The sequence below is a fragment of the Podarcis raffonei genome, chromosome 3, assembly GCF_027172205.1.
Source record: "Podarcis raffonei isolate rPodRaf1 chromosome 3, rPodRaf1.pri, whole genome shotgun sequence".
In the NCBI taxonomy this organism is placed as follows: domain Eukaryota; kingdom Metazoa; phylum Chordata; class Lepidosauria; order Squamata; family Lacertidae; genus Podarcis; species Podarcis raffonei.
The window spans coordinates 94,120,332-94,137,567 of record NC_070604.1 but is presented as its reverse complement, the minus strand read 5'-3'; the positions used below and the strand labels follow the sequence as shown (position 1 = coordinate 94,137,567).

Here is a 17,236-nt window from a genome sequence, read left to right as displayed (position 1 = left end):
AGTGGGGGGACCTACTTATCTATTGGTATTTGAATGGTCATAAAAAATTAAATAAAAATCTACTTAAATTTGCTGGGCCTCCCTTAAGACAACCACTTTATATGCAGTGTTTTCTCCAAAAGGCTGTATATGCGGAAGATTCTATACACTAGAGTGTGCTGCCATGCATACCTGCTATTGAAAGCATCAAGGAAATTATTTAAAGTGTCTCTTGTAATGTGATAATAAATTAGAATATAATTTTATTCATATGCACTCCCACAGCAGGGGGTGAGGAGAACCCAACTGGGCTGCCAATAACAATAAATTCTGAGCTTCTCGGTCCTGCATATGATTCAAAGTGCTCGGATGACACAAACTTCTGGCAGCAGAGCAGCCATGATGTTTCAGTAATTCACAGGTGAGTCCTGGCCTACTACAAAGGAACTGCAGGAATTTCAACAAGACTGAAATGGGGAAGGGGAGGTTTGCTTTTCAAATCCATTCAAACTCAAGCTAAAATGCCACCTTTGACCCCATTTACAAGACTAGCTGTCCTTGAAAAATTGGCCAATTCATTAAGAGCATAACTACAGCTCTGCTGGATCATCCAGCCCGGCATCCAATTTTTTCCTGTAGCTAACCAGATGCCTCTGTGAAACACAAGAGCAGAATAAGATAGCAATAGCCATCCCAACTCTCAGTTCTCATCAACTGCTATTCAGCCGCACGCTGCTTCTGAACCCTGGGAGCTCATACAGTCACTGTGACTAGCAGCTGTTGAAATACATCATCCATTACAGTCTCCAACATGTTCATTGATGGATTAACTAACCTCTTCGGTCAATGGCTGAACCAAATCAGGGAAGAAGAAAACCACCCCAATGTATACACAACTGGATTATCCCATACCGTGTAACACAGGGAAAGCTGCCGTGGAACCCTCCAGATGTTGTTGGACTTCCAACTCCTACTGGTAATGCTCAAAGGCTGATGGATGGGAGTTGTAGTCCAGCAACATCCAAAGGACACCACGTTGCCCACGCCAAAGTAGTACAAGCCCAAATATCAGGTCACCACAGCAAACATGCTTGAAAACAAGGTCAACTCCCTATGATGTTCATCAGTCGTGAGCTAGAAGGCATGGCTATGCTCTCCTGGGGCAAGGAATCTACCCAGAGCTCTTGGAAATCACATTGCAAGACTCATTAGCCTGCTCACCTGTTCTTCTACTGCCACCTACCTGCTTGTGCCTTTACTGATCCTCCTTTAAGAGAGAGTGCACACAAATACCAGCAACAGCTATAGATGATCCTTCACACCCTAAATCAAAAACACAGTGAACCCCTGGGCCTCCTGCTCATGCACTCTTCCTTGTTTTTTTTCCCTTTTGCAGCCAGAAGATGAGAGAGAATCCACACTGGAGTTCTAATGCAAGCCAAAACAGAGCAGTGGAGGGTAATAGGTAGTTATTTTGCATCCACTTGCTCTCCTGTGTTGCCAGTTCCTATTGCTTACTGTACTTCCAGTTCCAGCTCACATCTATCTCACTCCCAAGTCTTTCTGTACCATCAGTATTCACCTCCTTCTCCTTTCAGTGAACTTTTTTTGTCCCACATACAGAGTGTGGATCCAAGGTCCCCAGCTTTTGGGGGCCTAGGGGCACATTTTGAAACTGAAGAAACTGTTGTGGGCACCACAAAACACACGTTTCACAGAATAATTTAAAAAGTATGATGTCCAGAACCCTCCAGCAAACAGGCAAAATACATATAGACACTACAAATAAAACACAAAGAAGCAGAAACACTCTCCCCACAAAAATAGGACATTTCCTCCAAATAATCACCCCTTGCAAAAAAACAACAACCCTCAGTTTAAACAATGGTAAAATTTTGGGAAGGGTGTCCACAGGCACCGCACTTGAGATGCTACCAGGATACCATAATGGACTTCAGGTTCAAACATTTCTGCAAGTTGCTTCAAGCCTAGCATACAGAGGGGTGTCTCTCAACAGACTGCTTCCATTTCTCCTTTTGGAGTTTCTTTTTAGCCAGACCTTTCCATACTATTAAGTGCCATTTGGCATACCTCTCCCTGTCCCCACATGCCCCATAAGCGGGTGTTTTTAGTCATCTGCAAAGAAGTTTCTTCCGCTAAATTACCTTATATAGTGCAACACTGCCCACAGAACAAGAAGAGCGGAAGTGACTGTGTAGACTTCACCGACATGCTCATTTTGCCTACAATGATAAGCCCTTCTTTTGCCTCCCTTGTCATTTGGTTCCCAGGTTGTTGTGGTTAAGGTTAATAAGCAAATTAGTCCCAATTATGCTGTTCGTAAAGGGCACTTAGAATTTCAAGCTATGCTAGCAAAAAAAACCAAACCAAAACACCCCTAATTACTACATTATTTATTTGTCTTTTGGAGTGGGCTGAGTCTTTTCAGTTTTACATTGTGCACACAGGGTCTTAAAATATTGCAGCATTGTTTGTGTGATGTGATGCAGAGAAAAATGTCTGTCTCTTTCATAAGTACTTATGCTGCTTGAATACTAATTATTAGTGTTACGAGAATGTTTTATATTGGCATCTAACACATTGCTTCATACGCTGCATGCCAATAAGTAGACAAAATAGTGTGATCCTACTTCTTTATTCTGAGTTAATGCCTCATTTCATTAACTGGTGGATTTAGCTCCACTACAAACCCCAATCATCAAACTGTCAACATCACCCAGGCCGAACCCAATGGTGCCAATTGCTGTTCTCACAGTTTGTCATCCACTGGTTCCTAGCAATTTATGGGCAGTAGCCCCTGGCCAGCACACTGGACAGGAGCCATGCCACCTCCGAGTGCAGTTGTGCACTTTCTTAGCTTTCTTATGCTGCTATTAGGGTGACTGTGACACAGTGGTAGACCATCAGCTCCACACATCTCCACGTTGGGCTGGGAGAGGCCCTTGTCTGAAATCCCAAAGAGCCACTGCCAGTCAGTACAGACAATACTTAGCTAGATAGGCCAGTATAAGACAATTTCCTACGTTCTTATGTTCCCAGTATATTAACTCCTCTGTAAGGTAAAGGTAAAGGGACCCCTGACCATTCGGTCCAGTCATGGCCGACTCTGGGGTTGCGGCACTCATCTCGCTTTATTGGCCGAGGGAGCCAGCGTACAGCTACCGAGTCATGTGGCCAGCATGACTAAGCCGCTTCTGGCGGACCAGAGCAGTGCACGGAAACGCCATTTACCTTCCCGCCAGAGCGGTACCTATTTATCTACTTGCACTTTGATGTGCTTTCGAACTGCAAGGTTGGCAGGAGCTGGGACCGAGCAACGGGAGCTCACTCTGTCGCAGGGATTCGAACCGCCGACCTTCTGGTCGGCAAGTCCTTTTTTAAAAAAAATAATTTTTATTGGTTTACAACAAAAACAAAAACACATATTAATTTCACATCGAATTTTTCACAAATTCTTCTTTTTCTGGACTTCCTTCAGCTTTTCCATAAATCATCCATAGTCATTATTTAAACTACGCATTCCTTAGATTTATATTGACATTATTTATATCTTTCTTTCTATTCCCTTTAGACAATACTTCTTAATTTTTCACAGTGCTTCTTTAAATCCCTCTAGCGTTATCTGTCCCTCACTTATATTTTCCAGATATTCCACAAATTTCCCCCAGTCCTTGATCAACTTTTGGTCTCTTAAATATCTAATCTTCCCTGTCAATTTGTCCAACTCCGCATAGTCTAACAGCTTCATTCTCCAGTCTTCCACTGTCGGTATTTCCTGTTGTTTCCATTTTTGGGCCAGTAACACTCTTGCGGCTGTCACTGCATATTGAAAGAATTTACAGTCCTTTCTTTTTATCTCATTTCCTAGTATTCCTAACAGAAAGACCTCTGGTTTCTTTATAAATGTATATTTTAAAATCTTCTTCAATTCAGTATATATCTTTTCCCAGAAGTCTTTCACTTTCTTACATTCCCACCACATATGGTAAAAAGAACCTTTTTTATCTTTACATTTCCAACACTTATTGCATGTCTTATACATTTTCGCTAGTTTTACCGGTGTTATATACCATCTGTAAAACATTTTCATAACATTTTCTTTTAACGTCATACATGCTGTAAATTTTAAGTTTTCTTTCCAAAGTCTTACCCAGTCCTCAAATTGTATGTTATAACCAAAGTCTCTGGCCCAGTGAATCATTACCGACTTAACTTCTTCATCTTTTAAATTCCATTCTAGCAACAGCTTATACATTTTGATAAAATTTTAACATCATTATCTATTATTTCAGTCTGAAATTTAGAATCCTTGCCAGCATAACCACATTCTTTACTATCTTTCCTAAACATTTCATTTATTTGAAAATAATGCAACCAGTCATATACATGTTCTTTAACCTGTTCATATGGTTTCATTTTCCATTTTCCTCCTTCTTTAAATAACAATTGACCATATGTGATCCAATTGCCTCTCATATTAATTTTCTTTACACTCATAGCTTCTAAAGGAGATAGCCAGTGTGGTACTCTAGGTTCTAATAGGTTTTTATACCTATCCCATACTTCAATTAAAGGACCTCGGAAGATGTGGTTCTCAAAACCTTTATGGACTTTCTTTTTCTCATGCCATAAATATGCATGCCATCCAAATCTGTTGTCAAACCCCTCTAAGTCAAGCAGTTCCTTATTTTCTAATTTAACCCAGTCTTTCAACCAGCAAAGGCATGATGCCTCATAGTACAATTTCAAGTCAGGCAGGGCAAAGCCTCCTCTTTCTCTTATATCTGTTAACAACTTAAATTGAATTCTTGGCTTTTTGCCCTGCCAAATATATCTTGAAATCGCTCTTTGCCACTCTTTGAAAATCCTATTCCCCTTAATTATGGGGATAGTCTGAAATAAAAATAGTATTTTTGGTAGCACATTCATCTTAATTGTGGAAATCCTTCCCCAAAATGACAGTTTCATTCTTCCCCACACTTCCAGGTCCTTTCTTATTCCATTCCATACTGGTTCATAATTATTCTTGTATAAATCTATATTTTTAGGAGTTACCCATATTCCTAGATATTTCACCTTTTTAACCACCTCTATCTGTATTTGCTGTTGCATTATTTCAATTACACTTTGATCCACATTCTTCGCAATCATTTTCGTTTTCTTCTTATTTAATCTAAAACCTGCCACTTCTCCGAACTGTTCAATTTCGTCCAATACTTCTTTTACTGTACTTGTTGGTTCTTCCATCGTTATTACTAAATCGTCTGCAAACGCTTTAATCTTATATTCGTTTTGGCCAATTGTCACTCCTTTTATTTTCTTGTTTTGTCTAATCGAGTTCAGAAGGACTTCTAACACTGTTATAAATAATAATGGCGAAAGTGGGCATCCCTGTCTTGTTCCCTTTAGTATCTTTATTTCTTCTGTAACTACATTATTTATATTCAGTTTGGCTTTTTGTTCTGTATAAATTGCCCTTATTCCATTGAAGAACTCCTTACCAATATTCCAGGTTTCTCAACATAAAATCCCATGCTATATTGTCGAAAGCCTTCTCCGCATCCACAAACATCATTATGGCTTGTTTATCATTCCTGGCAGATAGATACTCCACCATATTGATTATATTTCTTATATTATCTTTCATCTGCCTGCCTGGAAGAAAACCCGCCTGATCCTTATGGATGATTTCCCGTAATATGTTTTTCAACCTTTTCGCAAGGATTCCTGCAAATATTTTATAATCCGTGTTTAGCAATGAGATCGGCCTGTAATTTTTCACTTGAGTTAAGTCTGAGTCCTGTTTTGGAATAAATGTAATATATGCCTCTTTCCATGTTTCCGGAATTTCTCTTTCTCTTAAGATATTGTTCATCACTTCCTTCAATGGCATCATCAAAATAGATTTCATTTATTTATAGTAGCTCGCGGTGAATCCATCTGGCCCTGAAGCCTTTCCCCTTTTTAAATCTTTTATTACTTCTTTTATCTCTTCTATTTCAATTGGGGTATTCAATTGTTCTTTTTTATCTGTCGGGATCTTCTGCACCCTTTTCTCCTTCAAAAATCTCTCTATTTTCCTCAGATTGTTTCTTTCTCTGTTTTTATATAGTCTTCTATAGTAGTCCAAGAATCCCTTTCTGATTTCCTTCGGATTGGTTATCTCTTCTCCTTCCACTGTAATCTGGTCAGCAAGTCCTAGGCCCTGTGGTTTAACCCACAGTGCCACCCGCATCCCTTAACTCCTCTGTACATATAACCAAATTCTTCCCAGTTCTTTCTGACTAAGTTCTTATTTTTTGAACAAACCATATATAGGAGTACTATAAACTCTTCCTTGCTGTCTCATTGTTCGTGGCCCTTTGCAGAAGCACCAGTCCTCTGTCACAACACACTATGGCTCTGTATTGAAGATCCTTACACATATTGTTTGGATCTACTGTATTAGCCAGCGTGGTGCAGTGGTTATTGTAGGGCCTGGAAGACCAGGGTACAAATCCTCACTTAGTTAGGCCTGAAGCTCACTGGGTGACCTTGGGCCAGTCACTGCCTCTCAGCCTAACCTACACTTGTTGTGGGGATTAAATGAGGAGGAAAACCCTGTATGCCACCTTTAGTTCCCTGAAGAAAAAGATGGGATATAAATGCAGTATAGATGAGGACCTTAATTGTGCTCTCTCTTCTGAAGCCAGTGCACTTGCTGCAGGAGATGTAGGTGCTTTTTCTCAAACTAGCACTTTTGTTGCAGGAAAGTCGCATGATGCCAGCACCCAAACCACAATAGTTCTGGTGGCAGAAACCCACTCACTGCAATTGTTAAATTTTAAGTGGAATGCAATTTTTCCGTAAGTTAATTGGGTACCTTGGACAGTGCCCATGAGAAGTAGCACAATCTCTCTTCACCACCCCACCCCACCTTTCCATCTCCCATTATTTGGTATACCTTTTTAATGGCTTTAATATATAAATTAGCTTGAGTGCACAAACACTTGCCACGAGACTCATTAAACTGAAATAGCAAGCATCAGCAGAATTATCTCCTTTGCAGCAACTCCAGAGTTATTTCAGGTCTTCTGGTTTCTTTATTAAATTATTATTATTATTATTATTGAAACTCCACACCCCCTTCTGCTATGCAGGACATGTCTCCCACGAGCACAAGAACATCTTGTCAATTTCATTTCTCAGCTTTCCATACATAGCACAGGTTAACTTGGCAAAGCTCCATAAACACAGGACTGCATTGCTGTGCATTGCCGCTGTGTTGTTAACTTTGCTATTGGTTACTTTTGTGATATTATTATTATTATTATGTAAAATTCACTTGCTGTAATTGTGAGAATTTTTGCAATCCACCTTGGGACCATTTGGTGTAGAGAGGCTATAAGTACAATTAATAAAACATTTTTAAGAAATAGAGGCTTACTGAAGATTGCAAAAAAAGAAAAAAAGAAAAGAGCAGTCTACTCAAAGTAGACATTGAAATTAATGGATATGACTAGCCTATGTACATTACTTTCAATGGGTCCACTCCTACCTTAGAAACAACCCTGTTTGAGGCTGGGGTGCACTTTGAAGAGCTATCTCACACAACTAGTCCTGTACAAGTGCAACCCATTTCATATAAACCATTTCCCATAAAGAAAATTAATCTATTGGTTCACTTAAGTAGTATTCATACAGAACTCCAGAGATCAGAACTTGATTCAGTTAGTTGTTGGAGTTGGAGTTTGCAGGTGGTAGCAAAAACCTAACATTAATATGTCTGAATTTTCTCTCTGGTGTGCAAGCTTAAATCGGTTTTCCTAATTATACATTTAAGTCACAGGAGCAAACCTGCATGTCTTTGCTGTGCTTAGGTGGGAAAGGTTTATATACATGCCTATTTCGGGGGGGGGGGAATATCCATGTAATGTGCCAAGTCATTCCATATAAAATAAGACAATATGACATGGGTTTTAGGAGGCTGCTTCCTAACTCCATGTCAAAAACACCAGTCATGCTGTTAATGGACTTTGATGCACAATATATGTGTTGCAAGTCAGATAAGTCTTTAAAAGTACAAGGCTGCTCTTTGTCCTATAATACCTCATGAAAGCGAAACTGTTTTGTCCACTACAACAACCCAGTGGAAAAATATGGAATCTATTCGCAAGGTGCAGCAGAGCTTATTGCACAAGTTAGCAATACAAACCAACCAGCTTCAGAAACAGAACAAATTATCTGCAGGCCTACAAATTAAATGCATCCATTCATGCACTCTTTGAAGGGTAAATTCATTTTAAAAATGACTATGAACCTATTTGTAATAAATGCTGATGTGAATTCAAATATGCAACCCTCTCCCATTAAGCCTATTAGGATAACTGCAGCATGTATAGGTGTATCAATGAAAAATCAAGGGGACCATGAACAGCATGAATTGAGCCTTTTGACAAGGTATTAGAAAACAGTTTCCTAAGACCCATTTTATTATTAACTAAAGTTAAAGATATTTCTATATCACCTTTCACTGCAGCAACAAGACTGTGTACAGAAAAATAAAGCCAGTTAATAAAATAATAATAATACTAATAATAATACTACTACTGATAATAATAATAATAATAGGTCAGTGGAAAACAAACAGAAGCCAACTGGTATTGCTTGCTAGGCAAAGGTCTTAGAATATAAATGGGTTTTCAGCAGGTACTGAAAAGGTCTAGAAACAAGGGGAGGTCCAAAAAAGGGGGCCCAAGCAAACAGGGATGCAAGTCAAGGACAGTGGCGGAGCTTCATGCTCCAGCACCAGGGGGGGTGGAGAGCAGGCGGGGGTGGGGCTGGAGTGCATCCTGGGGGTGTGGCACGCCGCCTGCAGGGGCATGGTGCCCAGCGCGGGCGGGGGAGCAGCAGCGATGGCACCCCACCGGGATCGCGCTGCCGGGGGCCACACTCCTCTTCCTCCACCAGTGGTCAAGGATCTGGTATAAAGTTGCTGTTCCAGCAATCTGTGCCTCAAATGAAAGACTTCTAAACACGAGCCTTCAGTGCCACACCCAGAATGCAGCTGCAAGACATCCATGTTGCTTGGAAATTTGGTTTACTTCTAAGGAATAGCTAACTCATAAGTCCCAAGGGGTCCTTCTTCCTCTGGCAAGCTTTCTGATTGATGGAGCCTGCACCTTTAGGTGCCTGTGCTCCTTAGGACTTTGTGGCCACTCTGTTTCCACCTCATATTCTGTGTCTTGAGGTGGTTAGGTTACTGTGACCCCGAAGGCCCTGAATCCTTCTGCTCTGCCTCACAGTCCTTTGATGAGGGATGCTGCATTGTGATGTTTGCTTTCGGAAGCTCTAGGTCAGGCATAGGCAAACTCAGCCCTCCAGATGTTTTTGGACTACAACTCCCATCATCCCTGACCACTGGTCCTGTTAGCTAGGGATGATGGGACCTGTAGTCCCAAAACATCTGGAGGGCCGAGTTTGCCTATGCCTGCTCTAGATCATCCTCTGAAAAGGATTCCTCCAGTGGAGGCATGATAGGGAGAAAATGCTCTTAAAGTGCTTAACTTGGACTACATTATGCCTGAAGAAGCTGTTGCTACTAAGTTTTGCAATGTTCTTAACTGAGCAAAGGTGGCAAAGTCCAATAAGGAACTTAAACATGAAAATCCAGAGTTTTATAAGCTCTATACTTTTCTTTTAGAAGTCCAAGTTTATATGTAACTTATTAACATATCCACCACCATCAAACCTCCCCAATAAAATGTGCTGTTTTATTATGAGTGTAGGAGTAGATGTGAATCATTTATAGACAAATTAGGCAACAGGCTCTCTAAACACATTGAAAAGTAAGATAGCAGATAATTTCAGATTGGCAGGATTATTAGAAGAAATGGTCTGTGTAGTTTCTTCAGCGTTAAACTTTCCCACATCAGTTGGCAAATTCCATCGCTCCAGTGTTTCATAGACAGAACAAAATACATTAACAGTTGCACCGAACAAAATATGTTACTCACCACAAACACAAATTAAAATTCCCTTAATCGTTTTCCTATCAGAAATAGGTAACAAGTTATATCACTTTCTTAATTCCCCCCCCCCCCATGTATTTAAGGGTTTTGTATTACACCCTTCACCAGTAGACCCTGGTTTACATCAAGAAAAATATACAATACCCTACAATGAAATATAAACAATTATATTAAGTCCCAACACAGGGAAGAAAGACAGCAGCATTACATTGAATCTATAATTTTTTCACCCCACACCTCCTCAAAAAAAAAAAAATTCCAAAAGAGGTATATCTTGACTCGTTTTCTACAACAGTGTAATGAGGAGGCCAGGAACATGTCAGCAGAGAGTGAATTACAAAACACAGAGTCGCCTTCAAAAAGGCCCTTCCCTGAGTCCCTACTACGCTATGTACTTCTCCAAGATCTCAAGGCGCAGGCAGGTCTGTGTGGTTGAAGGCGTTCTCTCAGATACTTAGGAACCTGGTTATTCAGAGCTTTAAACACAAGGGCAAGCACTTTGAATCTGGTCTGGTATGTAGGCTTATATACAGCACAATAAACAAAGTATATCAGCGGTGAACATAACACATCCATAAAATAGGATAAAAATGCTTAGTCAACATCTAGACAGGGATACACAATAGCTGATTGCTGAGCAATGCATCAGAAAAGGTCTGTGTAAACAGAAGAGTCTTAAGCAGGTGTTTGAAACAAACTACCGTACTGATGGTGCATGCTTAATATTAAAGGACAAAGAGTTCCACAAGCAAGGCACTGACACACCAACTGCCTCATTTATTGCTGAAGCAAGGCAAACATCATGTGTTACCCTTAATAGTGTATCACTGGCTGAACATAAAGATCTGAAAAGAATGTACTGTATAACTTTCCTAGGTGCTTTTCATTTAGATTTACTTATGGAAATAATTTTATTCTGCATCCTTTATAGGTTTGTGTTTTTGGGAGCAAAAATAATATGGAAGCGGAATTATTCTTTACAGAGTTACTGACAAGAAAAAGAAAATGTTTGCATGTTATATTGATTTGGGGTAAAACAGCAGAGCCTTGCTGTCAACAGAGCCTTCAGAGCAGGAAGATATAAAATAAAAGGAGTTTAGAAGTTAAATTCTGTCCTCAGGCAACCATTAATTGAATCCATTACAGAACCAAACATTAAAACAGCCAGGCACTTCATTATTACATGGAACAGTTTGCCATTGCTTACTTTATTCTCAGCATTTTAGAGTAGAGAGAGAGGTCAGCTTTCAACACAATTCTTTCGTTTTAAAAAATGAATCTGTTTCTATTCTCTGCAGGAATAATATCTTGTGCAGATTGTATTTGTTTTATTGATATTTTATTTTGCTCTTTGGCAGAATATATATATGTGTGTATGTGTGTGTGTGTGTGTGTGTGTGTGTGTGTATGTATATATATATTAGTGTCTTGCTGTTAAATGTCTGCTACAATTGTTTGTAAGGTTTGCATTGTATTGACTTCGTATTGAGTTAATAATGTACTTTTCTCCATCTATTCTATGGTGGCCTGTGGCTGACAGCAATAAAACTGAATTGAACTAGGCTTATTTCTATAAAAGCTCAGTTATTCACATTTAGCTTTATTATGTACAATTTAATACCATTAGACCTAGAGAACACTTATATTAGTACAGATGTTGATGGCGTGCAATGACCACAAGATTCAGTTCAGATCCCAATTTGGCACTTGAGAAAACAACCAACCTCAAGCTTTGCAGGCTGCCTGATTCTGCTCAGGGACTACCCAAATTTACTCCATTTATCTCTGTTTGTTACATATTCACCATTGGAATTTTTTTAAAAAAGATTTTTAACTTTTATTCCTTCTGAAATAACTTGATGAAAATGCACACTAGCCCCTCCAGAGTGGATAAAGCCTGCCGATTTACAAACATATAGGTCCAGGGACTTTTATTGTGGGTAACATCAACCTTGCATGTTCTTCTTTATAAGGAAGTATTTATAACTATTTCATTTGGTGGCAGAATTAGATTAAAATTAGCAGGGAAATTCACTCATTCTCAGGGCATGAATCCTGACAAAGGTCAGAAGGATAGCTGCCATGGTTCACCTGCAAAGGCAGTCATTACAACCTGGGGGTAAGTTTTTTTAAGAAATGAACTCCATTTCCCTTTTCTGGTTTGAATATTGCAAGCACAGGAGAGATGCCCTGGGTAAGAAAGACTGCAGCCTCAACAAAACCAAAAGAAACAATGCAATCTGGCAGCAGTAATGATGCTTTCTTGTAATTAAGCAATGCCCACAGTGGGATGAAAATATGTAAAAACATCAGTGGTTACAAAGCTGTTTCAAATCTTGGCCATCTGGCACAGCACTTAACATCATGCCATAGTGCCTAGGTCAGGTAGTATCCCCACCTACTGAAATCTGAGAAATGGGGAAAATATGGGAATTGCATGCACAAGCCTGCACTGCCAGGTTTTGTGGAAAGCCTTATCTGCAGAAAGACCTGCCTTGTTTGTCTGCCATTGGCTGGCCCACAGAAAACTGAGTGACACTATCACACATTTCACAGCACTTCAAAACATTAGTATATCCCTCTAGTTTTTATTTTCTATATGAGACACCCTCATTTATTTATTTTTTAAACATCAGCTTGTTTGTGTCCTTGGATCTCCTGCCAAAGTACCCATACAGCTTCCTGCAAACTCTCAGGCAGAGAGAGTTAAACAGAGTTAGCAGAGTTAAATGTGTATAAACCCATTGGTTTCAATGAGCTTAAATCCTATGTTGAATTGTGCCTAGATCATTCCCATGGGATCTCCTCTATTAAGCAGCTCCAACCTTGTAAACGTACACAGAAGCACAAAACATCTGACCACAGATACAAACTGAAGCTGAGTGCATACCAATGATGACCGTCTTCACGGCCACCAAAAACCTTCAGACTCCCGTTAAAACCAAGAGGCATTACATACTATTTGATTCCCAGCTTGGCACCTAACCTTGAAAGGCATCTCATTTTCAACCACCTCCACATGAGAAACCCAAGCAGTTATTTCACATACAGACTTCCCTTCAGTAAATGTGAGGGATTTGATGGCCACATCTGGACACAGCACTATTACATAAACCAAGGATGTAGGCTCCCCAGATGTTGTTGGACACCAACTCCCATCAGCCCCAGCCAGCATGGCCAACAGTCAGGGACAACTGAAGCTGAAGTCCAACATTAACTGGAGAGCCTATTTGAACTGGTGGTAATAGCTTGTCTTGTTCCAAACACATCACAATAATAGAATATTAGGGAGAAACAAACAAACTAAGTGCTGGTTTGGAAATAATAACCAAAACCTTAAATCCTAAGTAAAGAGTTTTCAAAGTTGATGGAATAAACAAAGATTTGAAAGTTTCCAGTATTATCCCCAAATGGAACAGTACTCTTCTGAAAGCACTGCAAGGACTTTCTTCTGGTGCTGGCCCCAAAAGTTGAAAAGAAGACAAAAATTCTCTTTAGAAGAGTGGGGGTGGGGAGGGGATTTGCAAAAATGATACATGCAAATTTGCTCTAACAGCGGCATTTAGCTCAGCTAGTACTCTGGACAGCTCATAGTTTCATAGAAGGGTCACTGTGAAAAGCCAGTTGGGGTTGGTGGACTAAGATCTTCGTCTCATCTCACTGGCCCTTTCTGGCTGCATAAGAAGTCTCACTGCTACAACAATCCCTCACTGCCAGTCTTGTCTCGGGGTTAGCCACTGGGCGTGGGGTTTCTGCTTATATCAGATCAGCCTTCAAATGCTGATCGCCAATAGCTATTGTTTTATCTCAGCCTGTTACTCTGAAGAGGGGGGTGCAAGACTCCCGAATATTTAAGGACTGATTTGTTCAGATCATTGTTTATATATGCCTGGCGTATCCCAGGGGGATTTCTAACCATGTGAGTGGATGCCTCATATCACTGTAGGAGGATTTTAATTTTTTTATCATCAGGGCCGAGAGGAAGTATTTCCCCCACTAAGCATCTGTGTGCAGCCTTTCCTCATGTACATTTGGGAGTGCAAGGGTGCTTGGACTTCCTCTGATTAATATCTCTTTTTCTTGGAAGGCGGAACACAGTGGTTCTCCCTTTAGCATGAAGTAGAGCATGAACAGATTGATGACTATGTGCTTTCCTGAAGAAGAACCTTCCGTGTTTGGGAGAAGGTCCTTCCATGTATCTAGGAGGACAGAAGCATCTTTAGAGGAAGAATCAGATTCTTCTGCTCTTTACAAGCAATCCTCATTTTCAGTACGTTTAGGAAGCAGTCATTTAAGAGGTCATTCCCCTGAGCATTTGCAATGAGGGGAGGGGGCTGGCCACTTTGCCTTCAAGCTGGGATGGCTGGGTTTTCCCCCTTTTTTGAATTGGCTGGTTTGAGAAGCAGCCGGGCAAGACCGTGGGATGATAATTTCCCCCCCTTTTAGCATTTGTGCATAGGAGATCAATAGCCGGAGGCTGTCTCCTCCTACGCGAAGGGGGAACCTGCCCGTCAGCAGCTTGCCAGCCTCGCTCGCTCCCTCCCTCCCTCCCGGTTCTGCCTGTCACATGAGTTCGCCGCTCACTCACCGCCTGTGATCTGCGCGGGGCCAAAGCACAGAGCCAGCTGGAACCACAGGACCACCAGGGAGAGTCTGGACTGCGAGCGCTGAAGCAGCGGGGGCGGCGGAGGTGGTGGGGGCGGCGGCGGTGGCTGCTGCTCCTGCCGCCGCCGCTTCTCTAGGAACGGATCCCCGCTGCTCGGGTTCATTCCATGATACATCTTTCATCCGCAAAGGGCATCGGGATTGCAACGGTCTGCAACGACAGGAACAGGCAGCTTTGCTTCAGCACACCTTCCCGCCCCCTCCCGGAGGAGGCGCACTTTCTGGCCCTCCGCCTGCAAAAAAGGAAAACCTATCCCACGCCGGGTCGCCCCCCGCGCGCTCCCTGGCGGCAGGATGGCAGTGGTGCTTTTGCGTGCAAGAACCGGCCTGCCCTCCCCAGGCTTCGCGCCGGGGGGCGGCCACCCCCTCCTACCAACGTCACCTTAGCCGAACCCAGAAAAAAGCCCCGCTCCGGCGGCGGAACTCCACTCCCCTCTTCCTCCACCCCTCACCCCGGTCCCTAGCCGACGACGAATACGCCGTTCCTCGGCGCCGCGGCTCCATTCCCTTCTAAAGTCCCGCCGCTGGGGGTCTTCCTCTGACCGACCCACCCGCCCCTTCTCAGGAGCTCCCGGTCACTTTGGGAGGCGCGCGTCGGAGTCCCCCGCGCGGTTTTTTGGCAAGGCGCCGAAACGGAGAGAGAGAGCTGCGAAGTTCTTTCACCTCCTCGGGTCTCTCACCTTCCCCCACCGCCGCAACCCTCCCTCGGTGGCCACCAGCCCCTCTCGGCTTTCCCGCCTCCTCCTCCCCGTCCGCAGCGCAGTGCGCCCTTTCCTTACCTGAGAGCTGCCCGCCTGCATGAGGGAGCCTCTTTGCTGCCTTCCCCCCTAGCCAAGCTCTACCGCTGCAGGGCACGCGACCCTTCGCCGCCGCCGCCGCTGCTGCCTTCGAGTCCGCACTCCCCTCAGTTGCTAGCGGAGAAGGAGGAGGAGGACGGAGAGAGACACACGGCGCGCGCCGCTGCTCGCGCTCATCCTACCTGTCTGCAGGGGAGGAGGAGGAGGAGGAGGGGAGCGAGGGAGAAGGAGGCAAGAGCAGAGAAACACCCGCGAGGCGCCGGCTGCCGCAGCTGCTACCAATGAGGAGGCTGAGCGTGCACCTGCTTTAGTGCACGAGCCGCCTGCCACGCTGCTGCTGCTGCTGCTCCTCCCGGGAGGGGGGCCCTCCGGCTGGCGCGCGGAGCGGGCGGCCCTCGCTGCGTTTTCCCGGTGACGAACGACGGGCGCCAGGAGCGCGAGCGGAGGAGGGCGAGAAGGAGGAGGCGGCGGCGGCAGCTGTGGAAGCCATCCTCAGTACTACGGCGGCTCCCGAGGCTGTCACCAAGCCTGCTCTGGGACTGCTGCAAGAGCGGCGAGCATTTCGGAGAAGGAGGCGCCTGGGCTGCCGGGCTCCCCTCCCGCCCTTCAGGAAGGGGAAACGCGCCTTTGGAGCCGAAGCGCGAGGGGGGTGCTTGGGCGAGGGGCACGTTGGTCGCGATCCCTTATGGATCGCCACCGACAGTAAAGGGGCATGCAGCTAACTCCTATGTGGCAGCTCTCTTTTTTGAAGTGGCGGCCATTTTCCAAAACTGACACCTGGAGAGGTGGAGAAGGAAGCCGAAGGAGGCGGTTGGCATTTAATAACTTGCTTTAACATTGTAAACTGGATGCGATTTCGCCTCCATTTTCAATTTGCAGGAGGGGGCCGCTGGGGGCGCTGTTTGCAACCTTTGCTTCGGCATAGTATATCTAGGCTCGCGCGCCCGCGGTTGGAAGTTCAGAGATTTTGGCCTGTGGTCGGCTGCTACGTCTAAGAAAAACCCCACCGCCCATAAATATAGTTGAACATAATAAAAACGCTGGTTTGGCTCCGTGGAAACAAAGTGCAATTTCATAAACGAAACCAGCTCCATTTGCAAACCTACAAGCCCCATCCCCTGACCCCCAAAAGTGTTCGCCAAGCCACGGGCCTTGTATAGTTAATTAACACAAGGACTGATTTAGGGACTGAATCTCCCAGATGTGGCAGGTGGCAGATTAATTTGTCACTAGGAGGGTTTGTGGAAATTTGGCTCGACCATAGTGTTTTGGCTCCTGAGAACACATTGACATCAGGCCGGTCCTCCTTGTGAGCAGCTTTAGTAATAAGATTTATTGCATGTTAATCAAACCCTATTCATTCTGAAGTGCTTGGTTTCCAAGCTATGTTTATTAAGTTTGTTAATTGCTTTACAATTTTAGGTTTGTAATTAAAATGTGTGGTTTCAACGAGTAGGCAAATGTCATTCACAAATCAACATGGCATCCACAGCAAAGGAAATCAAGCACGTTGCTCATGTAACTGTAAGAGATTAGCCATGCAGTGATAATAGCATTGCAGTTATGTGGCCTGCATGGGCAATTTGTTAAAAGAAGCAAAACAAAACAAAAACTTCAAAGCTCAGTAAAATTAAAATTCAATTATCTGACTGAGCGTTCCAGGCAGGAATCTTTCTAGACCCTACCTGGAAATGGCAGGGATTGAACCTGTGACCTGCTGTAAGTAAATTATGTGTTTCACCACTGAATTATGAGCTGTTAACA

At 43.2% G+C, this 17,236-nt stretch overlaps 1 protein-coding gene across 3 annotated transcripts in view; it reads right to left on the bottom strand.

Annotated features, from left to right (window-relative positions):
- The window catches only part of SUSD4 (sushi domain containing 4), a 78,258-nt gene extending 62,169 nt beyond the window's left edge, over positions 1-16,089 (bottom strand). The window contains exons 1-2 of one of the 3 annotated variants that reach the window (XM_053383081.1): positions 15,455-16,089; positions 14,599-14,826 (exon numbers count right to left, since the gene is read on the bottom strand). In XM_053383081.1, the coding sequence (XP_053239056.1) occupies positions 14,599-14,791 (193 nt within the window). In that variant the 5' untranslated portion in view covers positions 14,792-14,826; positions 15,455-16,089. The remainder of the gene's footprint in view (positions 1-14,598; positions 14,827-15,454) is intronic. The other 2 variants (XM_053383082.1, XM_053383084.1) reach the window with 2 other exon arrangements.
- Positions 16,090-17,236: the final 1,147 nt, after the last annotated feature.